Source organism: Nomascus leucogenys, chromosome 4 (genome assembly GCF_006542625.1).
Source record: "Nomascus leucogenys isolate Asia chromosome 4, Asia_NLE_v1, whole genome shotgun sequence".
NCBI classification, from domain to species: domain Eukaryota; kingdom Metazoa; phylum Chordata; class Mammalia; order Primates; family Hylobatidae; genus Nomascus; species Nomascus leucogenys.
In genome coordinates, this window is record NC_044384.1 from 55,607,066 (window position 1) to 55,632,432 (window position 25,367).

The following is a 25,367-nucleotide window of genomic DNA, read 5'->3' on the forward strand; positions in this document are numbered from 1 at the left end:
CTCACCCAAGGCCCTCAGTGTAGTACCTGGTATCATTGCTGGTTATTCAGGGCCCAAAGGCTCTTCAGTTAGCAGGTGATAAATGCTGCCAGGGTTCTTTCCTTCTAGGCAGCAGGTTCCCTTCTGGCCCAGGATGTGTCTAGAAATGTCGTCTGGAGGCTGGGTGCAGTGGCTCATACCTGTAATCCCAGGACTTTGGGAGGCTGAGGCGGGTGGTTCACCTGAGGTTAGGAGTTCGAGACCAGCCTGGCCAACATGGCAAAACCCCATCTCTACTAAAATCATTAAACTAGCTGGGTGTGGTAGCGCGCACCTGTAATTCCAGCTACTCAGGAGGCTAAGGCACGAGAATTGCTCAAACCTGGGAAACAGAGGTTGCAGTGAGCCAAGATCACGCCACTGTACTCTTGCCTGGGCGATGGAGTGAGACTCCATCTCAAAAAAAAAAAAAAAAGAAGAAGAAGAAACGCTCTCTGGGAGCTAAGGCGTGGAATGGGGGCCCCATGATTCTGCCCAGCGTCCTATCTTGCTATGGCTGGCTGAACTGGTATCCTAGATGCATGACAAAGTCCTCTCTACTCTTTGCCCTCTTCTCCTTAAGCAGAAGGAAAGAGACACTTTCATCTCTGTCTGCTGTGCTGCCTGGGGTTGGGGGAGGGATGGTGCAATCACTTCTTTAGCCACCTTGGCCAGTGACTTCCTAGGTCAGGTGCCATCTAGTCCTCTAGCTGTCAGCCCAGCCCAGCATTAGAAGTTGCCTAGGAATTGCAGTCCATGTGTCCTAGACTGCCTTTCAAGTTTACCTAGGACCCCAGAGCACTTCGGCCACGGGTGACGAAGCTTGCCAACAAACTTGAGTTCTGACCACTGAGATGGGTGATTCTCTGGCTAGGGCCGGTCCAGATGCTCCTGTGTGTGCGGGTGCTGGCTGAGCCCAGCCTGGCTTTGCTCTCCACTATGACAGGGGAGCAGTGAGTTCAATGTAATGTCCCCCAGTTGCTGTACTCTGCAAGTGCAGATACTCTCCATGCTGTACAGCTGTTGCCAGGGGATAGGGGAGGGTTGGTGTTGGTGATTCAAGACTGTCTGTTGGACCCTCCTCAATACCTTTTTCAGAGATATGAAACCAGGTACTGTGATTGCTCACCTGATTTTTGGTTCTTGTGATGGTGCTTATCTGTGTGCAGATACTTGTTAAAATTTGGTGTTCCTATGAGGGGTACAAAGGGTGTAAGCTTCTATTCCGCCATCTTGCTCTGCCAACATTGTTTTTTAATTTACATGATGATACATAAAACCCTTTTGAATTTTTAAATACATTATACCGTAATCTGAAAAAATTTGGAAATTACACATGGACATGCATAGTACTTTTAGGAATATAATCCTCTAAGTGCTACTTCTGGATTGTAAACTGTACATGGTAATGGAAATTTTAAATTTCTGTGGAAGTTCCTTATGTGAGAGTTATAACCAGCATTAAGTAGTTCAACTTTGCAGTTGAAGAGCAAACTGTTGTGAGACTTGCATCAAATTATTTTAAATGCCAGAGCTATTAACAAAGCATTGGAATAAATGTGTATTGAATCCACTATTGGTAGCATACCGTGGGAGTGAACACTACCTTTATTTCAGAAGACACGTTCATCTTATCTGCTTTGTAAAAGACATGTAAAAACTAAAACGTATTTGTTAAATTGTTATTTGTGTATAGTGCTAGTCTTCCATTGATTTTATGAGAAGTTATTTTTAAATCATTGACAAAAATAAGTGTCAAATATTCTGGGTTTATATTGATTCTTCCAAGTATCATTATCACCTTGTTTATAAAATGCCCCATTTATTTACCAAGTCTTTCTTCTGTTCCCCCAAGTATTTAGGGGCTCTGTCCTAGATTTGGGGTTATCTCCAGATTCTACCCTGATTTAAATGTCTGAAGATACAGTTTGGAAGTAATTGATCTAACAGATTGTTAGCAGAAAGTGATGTTGAACAAGCTTCATTGAGGCCATTCTATTTGTAGCATGGTCAGTACGTCAAAAACCAGATAAGTTCTTATCTTCTTTCCCATGGAGGAGCTTAAGTGAAGAGATATGCAGAGGTCATTCTGAGTGGCATTTCCTTTTCTTTGCTTGAACCAGGTTGAAGAAGATGGCAATGCCCATAAGAAAGGGGCATTTTTAGTGGTGCCACAGGCCAATCACAGTCGGCTATAACCAATGGAAAAATGTGCTGGGTTGACCAAGTTAGTGTTCATAAGGCTTTGTAGGGCCTTGAGACTCATTTCATTTCTAATCTCAGAATGAACTTATGTATAATGTCAAGAGACTAGAGGCTTCTTACTTCATCACCTGTTGGAATCAATTAGGTTGAGGACATCTTCATCTGTTTCTTATTCTCTTTATTCCTTATATGCTCTGAGATAGCAGAAGCAATTAGAAGAAAACTTGGTTACACGTACTCACCTATCTGAATCTGTGCACATACTCATTGCATTTCTCCTGCAACTAAGGATGGACTGTCTGAGCCTTTAGCAAAGGCCAACTGTATACTAGTGGATTAGATCTCCTCCCTTTTTGACAAAGTCGAGAACATTATTCCAGCAATTCTCCCCTCTCACTTCTGCAAACATAATCCCATTTCAGTTGAACCTTTCCTATCCATGTAAAAGCAATCCGGGTTGTCTTCCATAATGAAAACTTCATTGACCCCACAACCCCTTCCAGCAACTGCCCTACCTTTCTCCTCCTTTTTTGAGCAAAAATTATTTTTTTAAAAGAATTTTACTCTTTTTTTAGTTTTTAAAATAACCTCTGTAACCAACGTCCTCTTGTAGGCTAGGCGTGGTGTGGCTTTGCCTGTAATCCCAGCACTTTGGGAGGCCAAGGTGGGTGGATTGTTTGAGTCCGGGAGTTCAAGACCAGCCTGGGCAACATGGCAAAACCCTGTCCCTATTAAAAAAAAAAAAAAAAAATTAGCCAGGCATGGTGATGTGCTCCTGTAGTCCCAGATCCTTGGGAGGCTGAGGTGGGAGGATCACTTGAGCCCAGGAGGCAGAGGTTGTGGTGAGCTGAGATCACACTGCATTCCAGCCTGGGTGACAGAGTAAGATCCTGTCTCAAACAAACAAACAAACAAACACCTCTTGTCCAACAAAAACTTTCTTAAGAACAGGTTGTACTCGCTCTCTCTTATCTCTCTTGACCCATAGGGCATCGCCTCCAGCATCCTCGCAACACTTCACTGAAGCTGCCCTTGTCAAGTTCACTCTTGACCTTCATATCGCCAGTACAGTGGTCTTGTCTTAGTTCTTGAAGCAGTTGATCTCTCATCAGTGTTTGACAGTTAATCACTTTTTCCTCCTTGAAATACCTCTTTGAGGCTTCCAGGACACCACACACAACTGGTTTCTCTCCCTCTCTCTCTCTTTTCTTTTCTTTCCTTTGCTGACTCTTTCTCAGCATTTCTACTAGGGTTCAGTCTATGGCTTTCTTCACATTTCTGTCTCACTTTCTCCCTTAATGATGCTATTTAGTCTTTTAATTTTATTTATTTCTATTTTTAAAATTTAATTTTAAAAACTTAATTTTATTTATTTTTTGAGACACAGTCCTTGTAAGTTGCCCAAGCCAAAACATGGAGTCATCCTTGATTTCCCTTTTTTCTTATATCACATAGTCTATCAGCAAATCATTTGGGCCTTCAAAATATATCCAGAATCTGACCACTTCTCATCACTTCTCTTGCTATCTCTTACCCATCTCTTATTCTAGTTATTGAAGTATCTCTTAAGGGATCTTCTTTTTTTTTTTTTGGAGACAGAGTCTCACTCTGTTGCCCAGGAGTGCCGTGGTACGATCTTGGCTCACTGCAACCTCCACCTCCCTGGTTCAAGTGATTCTCCTGCCTCAGCCTCCCAACTAGCTGGGATTACAGGCATGCACCACCACGCTTGGCTGATTTTTGTATTTTTATTAGAGATGGGGTTTCACCATGTTGGTCAGGCTGGTCTCGAACTCCTGGCCTCTGGTGATCTGCCCACCTCTGCCTCCTAAAATGCTGGGATTACAGGTATGAGCCACTGCACCCAGCTGGGATCTTCTTTTATTCTACACTTGGCTCCTCCATCCCCTTTTCAGCATTATAACCGTGGGGATCATAGTAAAAAGTAAATCAAATAATGTTATTTCTGCCCCTCCTCCACTGGCTTCCCATTTCACTCAGAGTCAAAACCAGAGTTTCAGCTGTGGTTTGCAAGCCCTGTGCACATCCCTTACTCATCTCAGTTTCCTCCCACCAGATAAATCTGCCTTGGTCCCTTAGGTGGCTTTATTCTTAGTTCTTAATTTAGTCTTTATTCTTAAATATTTATTCCTTTTTTTTTTTTCAAGATGGAGTTTTGCTCTTGTCGCCCAGGCTAGAGTGAAGTGGTGTGATCTTGGCACACTGCAACCTCTGCCTCCCAGGTTCAAGCAATTCTCCTGCCTCAGCCTCCCAAGTAGCTGAGATTACAGGTGCCTGCCACCACGCCTGGCTAATTTTTGTATTTTTTTAGTAGAGATGGGGGTTTTGCCATGTTGGTCATGCTGGTCTTGAACTCCTGACCTCGGGTGATCCACCTGCCTCAGCCTCCCAAAGTGTTGGGATTACAGAGGTGAGCCACTGTGCCCGGCCCCTAAATTTTTGTTCTTTAATGAGTGTCATTGTTTAGTGCTAGGAAGGACTGAAAAAGGTTTCCGGAGCATAGGGGAATCAATTACACTTGAAGAGGCAGTGATGAGATGGGACGGAAGGAGGACGTTAGAGAGTCAACGAAAACCCTGAAATTTAATGTGAGCAAAGGTGTTTTGGAAATCTATAAAACAAAGCAAGAGTGTACTATACCATCATGAAGATATATGTCCATGCTTGATCCTGCCTGAGACAGGAGGTCAAAGCTTCACTTCCCTGGACTCTGGAGGCGAGAGAGTAATTCAGCCTGGCCATGGTTTCAGAAGTAACATTGACCATTTGCATCCACATGGGAGCTCCATCCTCCTCTATCTTAACAATATAATAGTCAGACTTGTGTGTAGAAGAGCTCTTACTAGCTGTAAATCATCAGACCCATACTTTTTATCAGCTGTGTGTCAATGGCATGGAGTCACCTAAAAGCACATACCTTGAAAAAAGTTTTGAAGTGAGAACATTGTTGGTCCTCTAGCCACAGCAATAAGCATCAGCCAGGTGCAGTGGATCATGCCTATAGTCTCAGCACTTTGGGAGGCAGAGGTAGGAGAATCACTTGAGGCTAGGAGTTTGAGTCTAGTCTGGGCAACACAGGGAGACCCGTCTCTACTGGAAAAAAAAAAAAAAAAGTTAGCTAGGCATGGTGGTGCATGCCTTTAGTTCTAGCTACTTGGAAGGCCAAGGCAGAAGGATCGCTCGAGCCAAGAGGATTGCTTGAGGCTGCGGCGAGCCGTGATGGCATGCCTGCACTCCAGCATGGTTGACAGAGCGAGACCCTGTCTCAGAAAAAAAAAAATCTAATATTTCAGTCTCAAACTAATACATTTTGTTAATTGTAGCCATCCATGCAGTAGCAAAGAGAAAAGAGTAAGGCTCACCCTGTTGAACTGACCAGAGTGTGGCCAATTGAAAGACTGACCATCAAGGCCAGAATTTTACCTATCTTATAACTGGCTGATTGCACACAGTGTTCTGTGAATACTAATCACTTATTCCCCAGTTAGTGCTGTGTCTTTGCCAGATTGAATTACTCTGCCTTATGTAACCCCTGTGAAACACAGGTAAGTAACGGGGCACTTTCTAGAATGAGAGTGTAGGTGAATGTGTCGTAGCTGGCTAGCACATGACTGTTGTCAAAACTCTGGATTCTCTTTCTGGCGCCCATTCACTTTGGAAACAGTCACTATGGATTTTGCCTTCTGGCCTGAAAGGGAGTGAAATGAGAGACTGCCATATTGAAGTGGTTTGAGGAGATAGATTACTGGAAAGGCTTACATTTGTATTTTAAGGGGCTACAGACACAGATCAATGCGTATGTTTACTGTTAAGCGTATGGTGGTTCAGTCCTTAAGCTTTTCTTAATAAAAAGTGCAACATTTTTGTTCACTTGAGTATATGTTGATTTTTGTCATGGGAAAGTCATTGGACTGAGGGCGTATATTCCATATGCGAATTTGAAAGGTAAAATTTCAGCCTTATTCTAGAAAAGTTCTAATGTATAAACACATATACAATTATAATCTAATAATTATAAACATCTGTTGGGACCCACTAGTTCTGTGAAGGAAGTTATTTATTCTTTTAGTAATAACTAGGATGATTATTGTTTGAGAATTTAAAAAATCTAGTAATCAATATTCATGTATTGATACATAATAGAAGTGAAGCCTTGTGCCTGGAATTACAAAGACATTAAGAGACTGCGCAGAAGGCACTGTTTCTGTTACAACATAGTTTCTAAGCTTGCAACTAAGAATTTGGAAACAGTTCAAAAGTAAGGTGAATATTTTATGAAGTTGCACTTTGCATATCTTTCTTAGCAGTTCTACACCAATTTTTTTAGTGCAGGATTTCCCCTAGGTTTTCTGAAATGTGGAGATTGTAGAGGATCTGGAATTACATCGTTTCAGTGATCCTTCTGACCAAAAAGTACTAATGGCACTTAAGCATGCTTTCAGATGTTTCTCTAAAGTAACAAGAAAACTCATTACCAGTGCATTTTCTTGGATATGTAGTTACTCTCTCATATACATCACTTACATGACAGGAGAAATTGCCATTTTGTGGCTATTTTATAATAAGGTATCTTCAGTGCAGAAAATCCTGTTAGGCTTGAAACTAATAAAAGTACTCTCAGATCAATTGAAAGATGAAAACAAGGTAAGAAATAGAATGTGGTTAGAGCCTCAGTCTCTTCCTCTCCTGCTTCCAACCCCTTTTACTGTCTCTCAAGAACAAGTGAGAACAGATGTGAATGTGGTAGCAGCTAAATGATGCTTATTTTAGGTGGGTAAAGGGTAGATTGCATTTTGAATAAGATTTTTTTGAGGGGACTGGATATTTATGGGCCTTTATCATTTATCTTGCTACTTTGCCAAAATCTAGATGAATTTAGGTATTAAAATGTATGTACTCATTAAATAGGATACTTTGGTTAATTCTTACATTTAAAGATATGATGTCAACAGCACATTTACATTTTGATATTGGAAAAGGTAAAAAGGTGAAAGAGATGGGGTAGGCAGGGGTGAAGAATTTGCAGTGTTGATTTTAGAATCTACAAATATAACAGTGCTGAGAGATGGGGTAGGCAGGGGTGAGGAATTTGCAGTGTTGATTTTAGAATCTACAAATATAACAGTGCTGAGAGATCTTTTCAAAGAAAGGATCATTTTGGACATTGCTCAATTTTGTAGTCCTTGTTTATTTTTTATTTTTTGTTTTTGAGACAGAATCTCGCCTGTTGCTCAGGCTAGAGTGCAATGGCGTGATCTCAGCTCACTGCAACCTCCACCTCCGGGTTCAAGCGATTGTTCTGCCACAGCCTTCTGTAGTTGAGATTACAGTCTACTGCCACTGTGCCCAGCTTATTTTGTATTTTCAGTAGAGACAGGGTTTTACTGTGTTGGCCAGGCTGGTCTCAAACTCCTGACTTCAAGTATCTGCCTGCCTCATGTAGTCCTTGTTTATATAATAGAGAAATGAATTGTTTAACTCATCTGATGGAGGTAGGACAGCTTTTTATTTTTATTTTTTAAGTTGGTTCTAGCCTTAGTATGCTTCTTTCCTCTTCTGGTGATACAGTTTAGATTATAGGAATATTCGCAAGTGTTTTTCAGATTTTCTAAAAATTGTAATTACATGAGTAATTTGTTTTTCGATTTTTCATGTCTCTTCTGATCTTGATTGCTTACCATTTATTGCTATTTTTGTGTCTTTGTCACAGCTGTAATAATAATCATCTGCCTGCTGTATTGATAAACACTAAAGTGCCTGAGAACTGGAACTTGGGTTTAACCTTGTTTCTGCTATGAACTTAACATTGCAGTAAAACTGTATTTTAAGCTATGTCTAGGACCTTAGAGTGTTGTACCTGATGTGCAACTGGCAGGAACTCAGGACCCCAGAAAAGAGAAGAGCCTTCATCCTTGGGGGCTGTGGGGAGGAGCATGGGAGAGGGAGTGTCAAGAGGTAAAACGGTTAGATTTGGCAGTGAGTAATGCAGGATTTGTGAGAGGGGCCACAGTTCCCAAAACCTCGAGATGGAAAGTTTGACCTAGAGGAGGTTTTGGATGTCACTCCATCCAGTGCTTTTCTTTTCTTTCTTTCTTTCTTTTTTTTCTCCCCCCTAACTGAATCTTTTTGTTTGTTTTAATTATACTTAAAGTTCTGGGATATATATGCAGAACATGCAGTGTTCTGCATATATATACATGTGCCATGGTATACATGTGCCATGGTGGTTTGCTGCAGCCATCAACCTGTCATCTGCATTAGGTATTTCTCCTAATGCTCTCCCTTTCCTTGCCCCCCACCCCCCAACAGGCCCCAATGTGTGATGTTCCCCTCCCTGTGTCCATATGTTCTCGTTGTTCAACTCCCACTTAAGAGTGAGAACATGCAGTGTTTGGTTTTCTGTTCCTGTGTCAGTTTGCTGAGAATGATGATTTCCAGCTCCATCCATGTCCCTGCAAAGCACACGAACTCATTCTTTTTTATGGCTGCATAGTATTCCATGGTGTATATGTGCCACATTTTCTTAATCCAGTCGGCATTTGGGTTGGTTCCAAGTCTTTGCTATTGTGAATAGTGCTGCAATAAACATATGCGTGCATATGTCTTTATAGCAGCATGATTTATACTCCTTTGGGTATATACCCAGTAATGGGATTGCTGGGTCAGATGCTATTTCTGGTTCTGGATCCTTGAGGAATTGCCACACTGTCTTCCACAATGGTTGAACTAATTTACACTCCCACCAACAGAGTAAAAGCGTTCCTATTTCTCTACATCCTCTCCAGCATCTGTTTTCTGACTCTTTAATAATCGCCATTCTAACTGGCATAGGATGGTATCTTATTGTGGTTTTGATTTGCATTTCTCTAATGACCAGTGATGATGAGCTTTTTTTCATGTTTGTTGGCTGCTTAAATGCCTTCTTTTGAGAAGTGTCTCTTCATATCCTTCGCCCACTTTTTGATGGGGTTGTTTGTTTTTTTCTTGTAAATTTGTTTAAACTCCTTGTAGATTCTGGATATTAGCCCTTTGTCAGATGGGTAGATTGCAAAAATTTTCTCCCATTCTGTAGGTTGCCTGTTCACTCTGATAATAGTTTCTTTTGCTGTGCAGAAGCTCTTTAGTTTAATTAGATCCCATTTGTCAATTTTGACTTTTGTTGCCATTGCTTTTGGTGTTTTAATCATGAAGTTTTTGCCCATGCCTATGTCCTGAATGGTATTGCCTAGGTTTTCTTCTAGAGTTTTTATGGTTTTATGTCTTACATTTAAGTCTTTAATCCAAGTTGAGTCAATTTTTGTATAAGGTGTAAGGAAGGGGTCCAGTTTCAGTTTTCTGCGTATGGCTAACCAGTTTTCCCAACACTATTTATTAAATAGGGAATCCTTTCCCCATTTCTTGTTTTTGTCAGGTTTGTCAAATATCAGATGGTGGTAGATGTGTGGTGTTATTTCTGAGGCCTCTGTTGTGTTCCACTGGTCTGTGTATCTGTTTTGGTACCACTACCATGTGTTTTTCAAACTGTTGGGATACCACCTGGGTTTGGGCCCTACAGGGAACCTCTGGGAGGGGAGGGGAAAGTGAAAGGAGTGGGGCTTCTGCTTCATTCAGCGTCACCCAGTGCACAACTGCTTTCAAAAACATCTATTTTATATGTTGGGATTACAGTTGAGAAATAGGTTCTGCTGCTGAAGTAGAAAAAAAAGTAGTTTGAAGACCACTATGTTGAAGACTTCTGATTAGGTTATTAGGTGATAGCAGAAACCTGTGATTTTATAGGAGAGGAAACTAACGAACAAGAGACTTCTGAGAAGACGCTGCTGCTACCTACCAATGGATCCCTGCTTTTCTGCCTCCTGTCTGTCTATAGTGCACATTGGCTCCAGAAATCCAGCAAGATTAAGGAATAGTAGTGATTTCCAGACTACTGATATAAAAATAGGCAAAACTGTCCCTATCAAATCCAGTACATGCTATTTTATAAGGATTAGGTGACTTGAATTCTAGAGGGTTTTGGTCAACCACAAAGGTTCAGATACTCCTGCATTAGATAGGAGGAATAGATTGTGACTTGTTCAAACAGTAAAAAAATCAAACCACGCTTTGCCTTTTTGATAATCCTTTGACTTTTTTAGTATAAGTTAAAGGTAAAATGTGGAGTTGAAACCAAAATATGGAATTGGAAAATGAAAAATAGGCCAGGCAGGTGGTTCACGCCTTTACAGGCTCCTAGCACTTTGGGAGGCCGAGGCAGGCAGATCACTTGAGGAGCTGAGTTCAAGACCGGCCTGGCCAACATGGTGAAACCCCGTCTCTACTAAAAATACAAAAATTAGCCAGGTGTGATGGTGCACACCTGTAATCCCAGCTACTCAGGAGGCAGAGGCACGAGAATAGCCTGAACCCAAGAGGCAGAGGTTGCAGAGTCGAGATCGCACCACTGCACTCCAGCTTAGGCGACAAAATGAGGCTCTGTCTCAAAAAAAAGAGAAAAAGGAAAAACAGAATGTTTATAGTCATTACCAGGCAACCTGTTTTCCTTCATTTGATATACCAACTATTACCAACTATTTTGGGAGTAAACTGAGGGATTATATTTTATGCTATGATGTAGTTTGCTTTTTAATATTTAGCATTTTTTTAAATTTTTTTTCAAAGACTTGCTGAAACTGTTTTTTTAACTGTGTACTTAATGTTGAGAGAGAAATATTCTTTATGTTTAAAAAGAATTGTATGATTTCTGAATTGACTGATGTTCTTATACCAGGATCCTGATCATTTGAGCTGAATTTGTTTGCTAGTTCTTAATCTATTTTCATTAGCTAAGCTGTTGCCAGAAAAGGCCCCATGGGAAGAACAAAATTAGTTTAATAATTTTGCTCATTCATCCATGTGCATGTGACATGACTGTTTTCACTTCTGATATTGCAATTGAACTGGATCAAAAGCAATTAATTTTCACATCCTCTGAGTAAGTCTGTGTCTCCTGTCACTCTGAAGTCTTTTCTATATATCTGTTTTCTTCTAGGTGAGGAATTTTAAATTGGAACAAGAGCAAGAAAAAAACAAAATCTTGTCAGAAGCACTGGAGACGCTGGCCACTGAACATCATGAATTAGAGCAGTCTCTGGTGAAAGGCTCTCCACCCGCCAGCATCCTTAGCGAGGACGAGTTCTATGATGCGCTGTCAGGTAACTCTGGGATCCTTCCCTCTGCATTGTTGGTGATTTAGAGTCCACCACCTAAATGAGCAATGTCCCCTTGAGTCCACCACCTTAGAGCAGATGTCACCTAGAGTTTCCTGGAATAAACAGATAGTGATGTATCAGTATCGCTCCCCAGATATTTTGTGTGTCATGTTATTAAGGCTGGAGTCTGAAAGTGTGGAATGAAATTCATCACGGTCTGCCTATACTGAAGATGTATTCTAGGCTAGGGTTAGAGTGCTGTTAAAACTGCCCACATTTGACTTGTCCTTTACTGGGTGACCATTTCCTAGTGCCAGGCATTAGTACATATTGTAAGGAGAGACAGACAGTTTCTGTCTTCAAAGAGGTCTTTATATAAAGAATACAGGTAACCAAGCACAAGTGCTTGATGGTAGCACAGTATGCTGAGTGCCACAGTAGAGGTGAGACCACCATGTGTCTGGAGCAGAGAAGAGTAGGTGTTTAACTTTGCCTCAGAAACACACGCTAAAGGGCGGCATAGCATTTCTGCAAGGAGCATGGACTCCAGAGCTTCTGTCACTAGCCAGCTGTGTGACCTGGGACATGTTCCATGACCTCTCTGTTCGTAGTTTCCACATAATTAAAATGGGATAATTATAGTGTCCATTTCAATAGGTCGTGTGATGACTAAATGAATTTCTCTGTTTAGATAGTGGTTAGAACAGTGCCTGGTGATACTCAGTGCTAAAAAATGGGGAATGCACATGGAGATTCGAGGATGAGAGGAGGTACTGCTAAGTAGTTTTGACCTTTTTGGAATTTACTTTCAAATTTTTCGAGGCAGATGTGGGTGGGAGAAGGGAAAGGAACATGGAAGGGGGTGGTTGGAGATCAGTGGGACTGAGAAAAATTAATTGTTGTATGGGAGAAAATGAAATGCATATATAATAGGTGAGCATATACAGTTACTGAGTTTCACAACACTTGATCACAGATGCAAGAAATCTTGGTGTATTGGAAGTAAAGGATCAAATTCATAATAGGACAGGAAAGAGAGGAAGCATGGTGAGAGATAGGAGAGATGAGAACTGAAGATTAGGTTAAGGAAGTTGAAGAAAATGGTATGATAATACAGGACGTGGAAAATGATGTTGGTAGAATGTACATTGATGGGGAAGTGATTAATTGATTAAGACAAATAGGAACATTATTAATAGGTTTGATAGAAGTAAAAGAAAGGGAAGAAGTAATTTTCGTAGCCAGATTTGGGAACAATTGGACAGAAGATTATAATGATGATGGGTTGTCAATTAAATACAGGATTTGTGAACAGAGTGATTCATGTTGGGAAGAGAAGGTAGGATTTGAGATTGATGGAATGAGTGACAAGGCAAGGGAAGTATTTAGCCTGTCGGAGGGAGAATGAGTGACACTTAAGACTGCTGACATTTATTACACGTCCACCCTGTGCCAAGTCCAGTGGTGCTTCTTCTATGGGGAGCATCCAAAAAGGAAAATTGCAAGAGGGATGATAGGTCTAAATGCATAGAGCTTGGAATATAAAAGAGCCCAGATACTTCAGTTGCTCGTCTTATATATTCTTTTTTAAAAATAAAACTTTATGGCCAGGCATGGTGGCTGAGCACCTGTAATCCTAGCACTTTGGGAGGCCGAGGCAGGAGGATCTCTTGAGCCCAGAAGTTCGAGACCAGCCTGGGCAACATGATGAAACCCCGTCTCTACTAAAAATGCAAAAATTAGCCAGGCGTGGTGGTGCATGCCTGTAATCCCAGCTACTCAGAAGGCTGAGGTGGGAGGATCGCTTAAGCCCAGGAAGTAGAGGTTGCAGTGAGCTGTAATCGTGCCATTGCACTCCAGCCTGGGGGCGACAGAATGAGACCCTGTCTCAAACAAAAAAAAAACCTTTAAAAAATTTTATTTAAGAACCCCATGTTTATTCTAAACAATTCAATATAAAAGTACATGAGAACCCAGTGAAATTCTCTTCACCTGTTATCCCAGTTAATCATGCACTCCTTTTCCTCCTCAGAGGTTCTGATAAACAGCTGGATATACTCTCTTACAGACCTTTTTTGAGCATCACATATATATGTGCTTGTGTATATATAGATTTTTTTTTAAGTCATGAATGGAAGGAGCAGTGTAATTGCCCTGGACTTGCTTTTTCCTGACAACTTGTCTTAGAAATCTTTCCTGTCAATGTTATAAGCTCTAGCTCATTCTTTTTCAAGGTTGCATGAAAGTCCATGATATAATTATGTCACAGTTTCCTTAATCCTTCCTTGTTGATAGACATCTAGCAGCCACTATCTTTCTGTTTCTCAGTAATATTTTAATAGTCATCTCCTTTGGGAGGAAGAGAGAAAAAGAACCATAGTCCCTCGATCAGGACTGGCAAATACATTTCATCTCAAGCGCCAATTCAGATTGTTTTGCAGTATCTGCTGCTTTGTGGATTGCTGTGTTGTGAAGGATCCTGAGGCTCAGTCCAAATGCCTGGGCTCATCAGCACATCCTGCCATGGCTATAGGAAATGGAGCAAGGGTCAGGTGCCAAGCATTTTCTCCTCCTTGCCTTGAATAGCACACCTGAGTTTTGTTACATTTGCGTGAACATAGTAGCTCTTTTGTGGCTACTCTTATTTCCTACTAAAAATCTTTGGGATAATTTGGCACAGTATAGAAACTGCATTAAAATGAAGACTCAGATGCCCTGTCAAGTGCTGACTTGCCGTTGACCTAGCTACCCAATTCATTGAAATCATCAAAGCCATCATGTGGGAATGACTTCATCTTCCCGCTGTGGTCTCTACACACCAGCCTCCATCCCCATTTCCTCCTTCACTCTATTACAAGAGAACAAATGATCCCCCCTCATTAAGGCCATCTCTTCCTCATTTGTTCTGGTACCCGTCTCCTTGTGACTTCTCAAGGAGACTTTTGTTTAGTTATTGCTTCCTTCACCTACACTTTCAATATTGTATAACTAAATACTAACTTAAAATTCCTGTATTAGTCTGCTGTTGCTACTACAATAGATCACCACAAACTTAGTGGCTTAGTAGACAATGCAAATATATTCTGTTACAGTTGGAGGTCAGAAGTTCCAACATCAAGGTGTCCGCAGGGCTGTGTTTCTTCTAAAGGCTCTAGAAGAGACTGCTGCCTTGCCTTTTCTAGCTTCTGGGGACCTGCCTGCATTCCCTGGCTCAAGGCCCCATCCTCCATTTGGAAGTCTCTCTCTGACTGCCTGTGACTCTGGTCTTGCTCCTTCCCTTTTATAAAGACCTATGGCATTACATTGGACCTACTCAGATGATCCAGTATAATCTCCCCATCTCAAGATACGTAACTTAATCATATCTGCAAAGTCCCTTTTATTACTGAAAGGTAACATATTCACAGGTTCCAGAGATTAGAACATGGAGGTCTTGGGGAAGCCCTTGTCCCGACTGCCACAGTCCCCAAATTTATATCTCCAGCCTCGGTCTCTTGCTAGAGACTTACATATTCAGCTGTCAGCTTTATGTATAAAAAACGAATGCTTGCTCTTCCTCCCAGATGCTATTTCTCCTGGAATTGGCCTCATTTTTGTAAATGGCACCTCTTTCATCTCCTAAAGCCAGAAACTAGGAGTGATTCGTGACATTCCTGTGAGACATAGAATCAAGGCCTGGCCATTCTGCCTTCAAATCATACCTTGAATTCATCTGTGTTTTACTAATGGAGGGTAGCAGTTAAAAGTATAGGTACTTAAGCTGAAGGCTCTTGCTTAGTCAAAGCTCTATCAATTCCCCTACTCTTGGGAAAGTTACTTCACTTTCCTATGCCTCATTTCTTCATCTGCAAATGGGTCATAGGATCATTGCAAAGAATTAACTAATACATATTTGTAGTGTACTTAAAACAGTGCCAGGCACACTAAGGGGCTGGCAGATATTAGCTCTCATTATGGTGACACGCACTGCACCTACTTTCCTCTAGCCTCTTAACTGATCTTGGTGCTTCCAGCCTTGGCCTGCTGAAGTTCATCCTGTACACACCAGCCGTAGTGATCCTTTGTTGACAATCACATCATCGCATTCCCTCACCTAGAATTCTTCGGTGGTTTCTCATTGCACTTAAAATGAAACTCAGATGCCTTCATGGACCTCCAAGGCTCTCGACATGATCCAGACCCTACTGCCTCTTCACACTCATCTTGTCCCCTTGTTCCCTCCACTTACTGCACCAGTGCCTCCTCCAGGCCTCAGATGCAGTAGTGATATCAGGCAGTTGGATGCACAGTTAGAAAAGAGCAATGAAAAGTATACAAACCTCCACTTAATTTGAAGCTTAATTTTAACCCCTAAATCATGACGATAGATGAAATCAAGCCTATCCTGATATTGAGAAGGTATGAAAAAAAAAGATTTTTCAAGTTACTTTTCTTTAAAAATTTTAAAAATATTTTCACTAAATGTTTAATCTTTTAAAAAGTTGTTAACTCGTGTTACTTTAAAATAAAGGGATAACTTCATTAGATCTAAAGTCCATGTGGTTTCCTATTTCCCTTTATCATATCCCTTTAAGCTTTTTCAGATAAGCAAGATCAATGGAAATCTACTCATACGGTGGGTGAAGCAAGCCTTGGTGCAGAGCCAGCAGTGTAGGAGAAGAATTTTTCCAGCCCCCTGGCATCCCCCCTGGGATCGCTTGAGAAAATTATTTTTCCAGTAAGCTCAGTGATGAAACATTTCATAAAACTCCATAAAGCACACAGATTTTTTCCCCACAATTTGATTAAATTCCATTGTATAAACTTATTTAAAAGGAGATAAATTTAATGAAGCATCACATTTTGTCCGCATTGTGTGTGTAGGTGTGGGAGTGGGTGTGTTTAAGGAATGAAATGGTTATGTCAAGTGAAATTTCGGATATAGCTGTTAGGGAACACTTCCTGGGAAAAGGGCTAGACATCCGTGCACGTTGAAACAAAAAGATATCATGAGAAACCACTGTGGATAAAGTATTCTTCAAATAAGCTTATAGAAATGCTTTATAGAAGAAAAAAGTGGTTCTTCATATATATTTCTACCCTATCAGTGTTGCTTTTTCTTTTTGCTACTTTGTCTACCAAGGCTCTCAAATATCTCTTCTCCTGGGTAGCCTTTCCTGACTCCTCCAGGCAGAATTAGTTGCTTCTTCTGTGTTTCCTTTAGTTTACACCTCTTTTATAGCCTCCTTGTATTTTGTCTGTAAGATAATAGGACCCCGCAGAGGCTCATACCTGTAATTCCAGCACTTTGGGGGGCCAAGGCGAGTGGATCACTTGAGGCCAGGAGTTCGAGACCAGCCTGGCCAACATTGTGAAACCCTGTCTCTACTAAAAATACAAAAGACTTTATCCGGGCATGGTGGCACATGCTTGTAATCCCAGCTACTTGGGAGGCTGAGGCAGGAGAATAGCTTGAACCTGGGAGGCGGAGGTTGCAGTGAGCCGAGATCATGCCATTGCACTCCATCCTGGGCAACAGAGCGAGACTCTGTCTCAAAAAAGAAAGAAAGAAGAAAAGATAATAGGGACCATATCTGTTTACATCCCTGAAGTACATAGCACAGAATCAGAGTTCTCTAAATGCTTGTCAAATGCAGGTTGTTGAAGAAATGTCATTGATGTTTCTGTCCTCCCTAAAAATATATTGATATTGAATAATGAGCCTAAGATAATCAGGAATGCATGGTGATTTTATGCATCTATATTCACCACTTTGGATTCTGTAGGGGGAGAGTAGGGATGGGTAGCAAGGAGGAAGGAGGGATGAGATAGTATTGATATTAGAAAATGACATTTGTTCCCAAGGGGCTTACAATAAAGTTGGAGATAGGATACTTGCTACCAGGGAGGGGGCAGATGAAAATTAGTTAAAGGAGAGAAAACTAAAGGTACATGACTTTAGGAATCTCTCATAATCTTCTAAGGAGTTGTTTTTGAAACACTTATTACTGGTTAAATAACTAATTTCATGGTGGTTATTCTTTAGTAACTAGTCTGAGAGCAGTTTCATGGAAAATTCCTGTTCTTTGAATATTGTAGGTTCAGAACGCATTATTTTTCTTACTGTGTGTTCATTTTCCTTTTGAGAAACATGTTGAGATCAGTTGCTCTAGAAAGGCTTTCTTGCTAAGCTTTCCCCTTAATGCTATTTTGGTTGAAATGTGCATGAATAATGCATAAAATCCAATAGTGTAGATGGGCAAAACCAATAGATATATCATGAAATTGAAACCAGTTTTAGCATTTCTCAGCAGTTGTAAGAGTACATCTATTAAATCTTGAACACTTGGAGGGCACCAGCCATATCTCATTCATCTTTCCAAACTGCTTCAACAACTTGCACTTTACCTGATGTGTGGTAGGTACTTAGTAAATGTTGACTTATTTCATTGAAGTCACATGAAAATTCTTTGTTTTCTAACTATGGATTATTCTGCAACTGGCCTTTAGTTCTAGAATTGTTTTCTTTGTAGAGTTAATGCATAATGTGACCTTCCTAAAAATAATGTTGAGAAACAAGACAAATTGGGAAGCTCTGGATTTGGTAGCCCAAAATAGATCCACGTAAGATTTCCAGCAGCCCACACACTACGGTTTGTATAACTCCTCATCTTCAATTACATGTGCAGATGTTACAAGTTGTAGAAAACAGTAGTAGATTTAGTTGCTTGGGGATGAGCCGGTACTTTTAATAAACTCTGTCACAAGCAATACCCTACCATTTGGCTAATTTTGACCTTGGATATCATTCAGAGAGGATCTGTCTAGAATGTCTCCGACTCTTGTTGCTTGCTGCCAAGAATCTGTTTCAAGCTTTTGTCACTTCCTTAGTAAATTATTATAGCAGTCTCTTGGCAGCTCCCTCTGGACTCATCCTGGTTTTCAGTTTATGATTCACTTTAAATGTGTTAGGTTGTGTTTACTTTCTTTGTGTTCTTCATATTTACTCTGCTATTTCTGAGTTTATGCAGTTATACCTCAAGGCTAAATAAAAATTTGGCACTGATATTTTAAGCTGTACCTTGGGTTGCTTTGGACTTTTTCAGAACATGGCTGGTACGTGGGAAACCATAAACAATAAAGGTATTAAATTAAGCATGTGTGCGTTTCCTGGCTGTTTTCTGTTACCTTCAGTAACAGGAGGAAGGGTGACTTGGACGTTATCCACAGTTCTTCCCCATCTTGCTGCTTTGTGTACTGTTTGTTCTCAGGCTGGTTTCCAAAGGTCAGGATAAAAAAGTGCTTATCAGGATAACTTACAAGAATTGTTGGCATGTTTATATTGTGAACTTTATGGCCTCTTCTTTCAGCCTTTTAATAGTAGGAAAAATTAACAAATCAACTCTTGGAAAGTTCTCTCAATTAAAAAAAGGAGCATAGCAGTCAGGATCTTCTTAATTCTAGAGTAAAGTTAAAGTCACCATAACCTGGTGATAGCCATTGATTGGCTTCCACGCTATTTTGATGAGAAAGGAGACTGTGTTCAATCTGAATGTGTTTAAAATAATTCTGAGTTCTAACATGGACAGAACTTTAAAGATGTGAGAGCAGGTGCAGTGGCTTACACCTGTAATCCTAGCACTTTGAGAGGCCAAATTGGGTGGATCACTTGAGGTCCGGAGTTCAAGACCAGCCTGGCCAACATGGTGAAACCCCGTCTCCACTAAAATACAAAAATGCTGGGCGTGGTGGTGGGCGCCTGTAATCCCAGCTACTAGGGAGGCTGAGGCAGGAGAATTGCTTGAACCCAGGAGGTGGAGGTTGCAGTGAACTGAGATCACGCCACTGCACTCCAGACTGGGCACCAGAGCAAGAGTCTGTTTCAAAACAAACAAACAAAACAAAAAGAACTTTAAAGATCTGGGCCATTGTAGACCTATCACATTAAAGCAAACTTTGTGGGATTTTACATTTTAATTCTATTAATACTGCTGTTTTAATTGAGGAACTAATCAGGTAAAGATTCTGTCCACCTTCAATGCTTCTGTAAACTAGAGCATTTTATCTTGTAAAATATATGTTTTTCAAAGTGTTATTCTGACACTTCTTAATGTTTTTGAAAGACAGGGTCTCGCTCTGTTGCCTAGTCTCAAACTCCTGGGCTCAAGTGATCCTCCACCTCAGCCTGCCAAGCAGCTGTGACTACAGGTGCACACCACTGCACGTGGCTTGATGGTTTCCCTATAAAATATAATCATCGACTGAGTCACCTGAATCCTTTTGGAACTAGATGGGAGTAAACACACCCACAAATAAGTGCTTATCAACAGTATTCCATTTCCCGTCATTACTCAGGGCTGCACAGATTTTCCTAAGTGCTCATCAAAAGTTCAGTAAATAATGTAGGGCTGTTTCATAAATCTTTTATGCTGTTTTTCAGGGGTCAGAAGTTTCCTAACATTTTTGAGTGGTTTTGCCTGTTATAGAAATGTGTATGTTTGTTAAGGGAAAAATGGAGTGGGAAATAAAAAGAATAACGACAGGCTGCCATTGTCTGAAATCTAGCTATGTATATTGTAAAAATACCTTCCTTCTGCTGCATTGTGCTGCTATAAAGACACATGCACACGTATGTTTATTGCAGCACTATTCACAATAGCAAAGACTTGGAACCAACCCAAATGTCCAACAACGATAGACTGGATTAAGAAAATGTGGCACATATATACCATGGAATACTATGCAGCCATAAAAAATGATGAGTTCATGTCCTTTGTAGGGACATGGATGAAACTGGAAACCATCATTTTCAGTAAACTATCGCAGGGACAAAAAACCAAACACCGCATGTTCTCACTCAGGTGAAAATTGAACAGTGAGAACACATGGACACAGGAAGGGGAACATCACACTCCAGGGACTGTTGTGGGGTGGGGGGAGGGGGGAGGGAGGGACAGCTTTAGGAAGATATACCTAATGCTAAATGACAAGTTAATGGGTGCAGCACACCAACATGGCACATGGATACATATGTAACAAACCTGCACATTGTGCACATGTACCCTAAAACTTAAAGTATAATAATAATAATTTTAAAAATATGGCTCTAGAAAAATCGACCAGTTTTCCTGGCAGTGAGGTAAGAGTTAACCAGACCAGAATGTAGTCCATGCATCCAACATGATAGCTAGCTCATTGGCTTTTAGGGACAGGTTTTTGTATGCTTGCCTGGTTTTTGTTTGTTTGTTCTTGCTTTTATTGTGGTAAAATATATATAACATAAACTTTCCAATGTGACCCTTTTTGAGTGTACAATGCAGTGGGATTAAGAACCTTTACTTTCCTGTGCAACCATCACCACCATCTCTCTCCAGAACTTTTTTGTCATCCCAAACTGAAACTTCATCCCCATTAATTACCACCTCCCCATTCCTCCCTCCTGCCTCCCCTTGTTTGTCCTGAAAGCCCGAGTGTCATGGCCTCACCCTACTGCAAGAGAGCACTGCAACCAGCACATGGGAGGCAGATGCACCTCTTCCCATTACTTCATGCTTTCTACTAAGGCATTAATATATTGCCCACTAACATTTTGATATTTATATGTAGGGGAACATCGAAGAACCCAGAATTTTAAGATTGAATTATCGGTGGGGCGTGGCGGCCCATGCCTGTAATCCCAGCACTTTAGGAGGCCGAGGTGGGCGGATCACCTGAGGTCAGGAGTTCAAGACCAGCCTGGGCAACATGGTGAAACCTGTCACTACTGAAAATACAAAAATTAGCCGGGCATGGTGGCGCGCGCTTATAGTCCCAGGTACTTGGGAGGCTGGGGCATGAGAATCGCTTGCGTGGGGGAGGCAGAGGTTGCAGTGAGCCGAGATTATGCCACTGCACTCCAGCCTGGGTGACAGAGCGAGGCTTCATCTCAAAAAAAAAAAGCCAAAAAAAAAAGATTGAATTATCACTTCGTAGATACCAAGATGTAGCACTCATTTGTTTTACAGGGAGACTTGAAAATAACTTCTATGGATAGGCTTTGACTTTCATCAGCAACCTCCACAGTGGCTATGCCCTCTTTGGTATTGAGCTAAACATGTTTTATATCTGTAGAACTGTGAGTCTCCACGTGAAACGATGCTGTACTAGCGATAGATTGGTGTGACCAAGGCTTTGAAGGTATAATCTCTCAAGAATGTTTCTCTGTTACTGACAGAGTAAGCCCAAACTATTTCACACTATGTACATTCCACATCTCTCTATTCATTGCACTAGAAATCACTGAGCTTTGGCTTTTAAGCAACTAGTTTTTATTTCACAGGCACTGTAAATCATGTAATTGATGTTTACTTCTTTGCCTTTGAAACTAGAAAGCTCAGAGTTTATGATTTCTCTCTAGTGAGTATACAGAACCTCATGCCATGTATCGGGAGACTACCTCATCCCTAGCTTCATTTTATATTTCTTCCCACTACCCGCCTTTTTTTTTTTTTTTGAGACAGAGTCTCACTGTCTCACCCAGGCTGGAGTACAGTGGTTCAATCTTAGCTCACTGCAACCTCCACCTCCTGGGTTCAAGCAGTTCTTCCTGCCTCAGCCTTCCGAGTAACTGGGATTGCAGGTGAGTGCCACTGTGCTTGGCTAATTTTTGTATTTTTGGTAGAGATAGGGTTTCATCATGTTGGCCAGTCTGGTCTTGAACTCCTGACCTCAAGGGATACACCTGCCTCAGCCTCCCCAGGTGCTGGGATTACAGGTGTGAGCCACCGCGCCTGGCCTGCGTTTGATTTTTATTTATCCTATGTAGTCAGCTTTAAGACTGACTCACAGTCTCATGTCCACCCGTTCTGTGCCTTCCACTGCCATCTCACTGCACACTGCATTCCTCGCTTTGTCGACCATGGTGTTCTTATTGCTTGGGACAGCTCCTGTATTGTAACTGCCCTCATCACCAGTCTTACTCTTTGTCAGCAAATGCAGCTCAATCGTCGGCTACAGTTCTTTCCTGATACAACATTCTCCATTCTGTAAAGTTGACTGATGCCTCCTTTGTGGCCCACTGCCCCCATTCAGACTCCTCTGATCACCTAGAGAAATCTACTGAACTCGTTTGTTCACAAAACACTTCCCGCTGCTGGGCCATGCGCAGGGACCAGATCTTATGCTTCCTTCACTTCACAGGCCTTACAAGATATGAGGAAGGGAGGAATTAATTCAGCAGCATCAGATGTGGTGGATGAGTCAAAATAAGAATTAAAAAATGACCATTGGACTTTGCAATGTGGAAGTAATTAGTGACCTTTCTCAGAGCCCTTCAGGGGAAGGGTGGGGATAGACTGACTATATTATAGCGAGAGGTTTGAGAGCAAGGTATAGAGGAGGAGTAAGGAGGGGGATGAGGGGAGGGGAAAAAAGAGGTGGAGGCACAGGGAGACAGGGAGAAGAGTGAGGACAAAGAGGGGGCACCGAGGGGGTGACTCAGGGGCTGCTAATCATAGAGGACAAGGGTTTGCACTGTCATCTGATGGAGCATCCGTAGGGGTCAGCGCAGTGGTCCCACGCAGGGGTTCTCAGTGTGACTGATGAGTTTGTGGGTCGTAGATCTTAAGCCTATGTAGACACTGAGTTGAAATCTTGTTCTGTGAAGTCCGTCTTTGCTTCATAGAAGCTCTTACTGTTTCTTGTTTAATGTTTATATCTGCTTTTGCTAAAAAAATTCTTTTTAGGTGGGCAAGTCCCTGCCTTATGATTGATGTCTCTTAAATTGCAAACACTATCCTGTGCATAAATGCTTGAGGTGTTTTGCTTCATTGCTTTATGATTTTCATGACTTCTAAATCATAAACTAATACTGCACCTTAAATAATACTGACCAGTACAGATGAAATTATTTTGACTTTTTACATTTTTTATTTTTCTCAAGTGAAACAAACTTCAAAATGTTGGAGCGCAACCACACCCACCCCCCACCCCACCACCCCAAGATGGCTGTTACCATACCTGATGCAGATCTTGTTCCTGCCGCCTCCTGGAGCACCTCTCTCACCTTCGCCCGAGCACCATTTCTACTGTTTCAAAATTTGCCATTGTGCCATCTCTCCTTTGCAGCCTTTCCTGACAGCCCTGTGCCTACTCCAGAAAACTGACTGTCTCTTTCTACACGTGCCCTAAACAAACTTCTGTCATTGTATTGCTCCCATTGTTTCAGACATCTGCTTACCTGAAACCAGACTGGCCTTTCTTCAATGCAGAGAAATTATTTCTTTGCTTGTATTTTAGAGTTGCAAATCATTATCCTGGTTTTTTTTGGTCTTAGCATTATGTATGTTAAAAACAATCTTATTTCATTAAGTTGTTCTTGTAAACATAATATTAATAACTTGTTTCATCTGACAGGCAACTGTCCCCCTCTTATTGACTATTTAGGTTGTTTTTAATTATTTTTTTCAATGATAGTTTGTTTCCTTCTGCCAAAATTGACAATGAAAAATAAATGTCTCTTTAAATGTATTATTAAAATATCCGTTTCTGGCCAGGTGCAGTGGCTCATGCCTGTAATCCCAGCACTTTGGGAGGCTGAGGTGGGCAGATCACCTGAGGTTAGGAGTCTGAGACCAGCCTGGCCAACATGGTGAAACCCCGTCTTTACTAAAAGTACAAAAAATTAGCTGAGCATGGTGGCACACGCCTGTAGTCCCAGCTACTCGGGAGGTTGAGGCAGGAGAATGGCTTGAACTTGGGAGGCAGAGGATGCAACGAGCTGAGATTGCACCACTGCACTCCAGCCTGGGTGACAGAGCAAGACTCCATCTCTTTTTTTTTTTTTTTTCTTGAGACGGAGTCTTGCTGTGTCGCCCAGGCTGGAGTGCAGTGGCGCAATCTCGGCTCACTGCAAGCTCCACCTCCCAGGTTCACGCCATTCTCCTGCCTCAGCCTCTCCGAGTAGCTGGGACTACAGGTGCCTGCCACCACGCCCGGCTAATTTTTTGTATTTTTAGTAGAGACGGGGTTTCACCATGGTCTTGATCTCCTGACCTCGTGATCCGCCCGCCTCGGCCTCCCAAAGTGCTGGGATTACAAGTGTGAGCCACCACGCCTGGCCCAGATCAAAAAAAAACAAAAAAAAATCAGTTTCTTTGTTATAAGGTATAGGACAGAAAAAAACTATATTTTCAGAAATTTTACTAAAGTTATATTTACAGAAAACAAAACTTTCCCAACATTAAAAGCCTTTCTGCAAGTAACTTAGATCATTTATAGGGTCCGGCGTTGAGAGCTCAAGGTGCATTATCTACCCTGCACTTGGGCTGGTCCAACTGTTGTTCTCCTGAGTCAGCCTAATGTGGTAACAGTAAGGTTCTGTGATTTTTGCTGAATTATGTAATGCAGTAGTGGAGAAAGAAAGCACTAAAACGTTGTTATTTCCTGACCAGTTTAGCTATAATACAAATTTAGCAGATTGTTGATAAATTTATTGAAATAGGAAGTTTGCTGGAATGTGTATCAGAGCCTTTCCTAGAGCTGAGGATGAGGGAATGGCTTGTCCTCTGCTTAAGATGGGAAGTTGGAGGTCATCGTGAATTTCCCTTTTAATAAAAAACTCAGGCACCATTTAAAGTTTGATGGAGACTGAGTGACTGCTGTTTTGAGCCAAAATACATAAAACATTGAACAAGGAGTCAGAAAACCTGGGTTCAAATCCTGTCTTGCCCACTCACAAGCCATGAGAGACCATTAGCATGCTTGTTAATAACCACATTGTCCTACCTCACCTCCACTAAAGCATCCTTGTGATGCTCAAAAGAGATGAAGATTGTGAAAGTGCCTAAAAACTCTACTGTCGTGTACAAAAATGTGTTATCTTCTTCCCAAACTGGCAGATGGCACCACTCTGAATATATAGCCAATTGGAAATGTGACTTTTCCATCCTAAGAATGCCTGCCTGACAATTACTATAG

At 41.4% G+C, this 25,367-nt stretch overlaps 1 protein-coding gene across 5 annotated transcripts in view; it reads left to right on the top strand.

Moving 5' to 3' along the window:
• Positions 1 to 25,367, top strand: part of OSBPL1A (oxysterol binding protein like 1A) — a 239,526-nt gene that overhangs the window by 150,257 nt on the left and 63,902 nt on the right. For 4 of the 5 annotated variants that reach the window (XM_012506331.2, XM_030810631.1, XM_030810633.1 and 1 more), the window contains one exon: positions 11,273 to 11,435. In XM_012506331.2, coding sequence (XP_012361785.2) covers positions 11,273 to 11,435 — 163 coding nt within the window. Of the gene's footprint in view, positions 1 to 11,272; positions 11,436 to 12,180; positions 12,203 to 25,367 lie in introns of those variants that run through there. The other variant, XM_030810632.1, reaches the window with a different exon arrangement.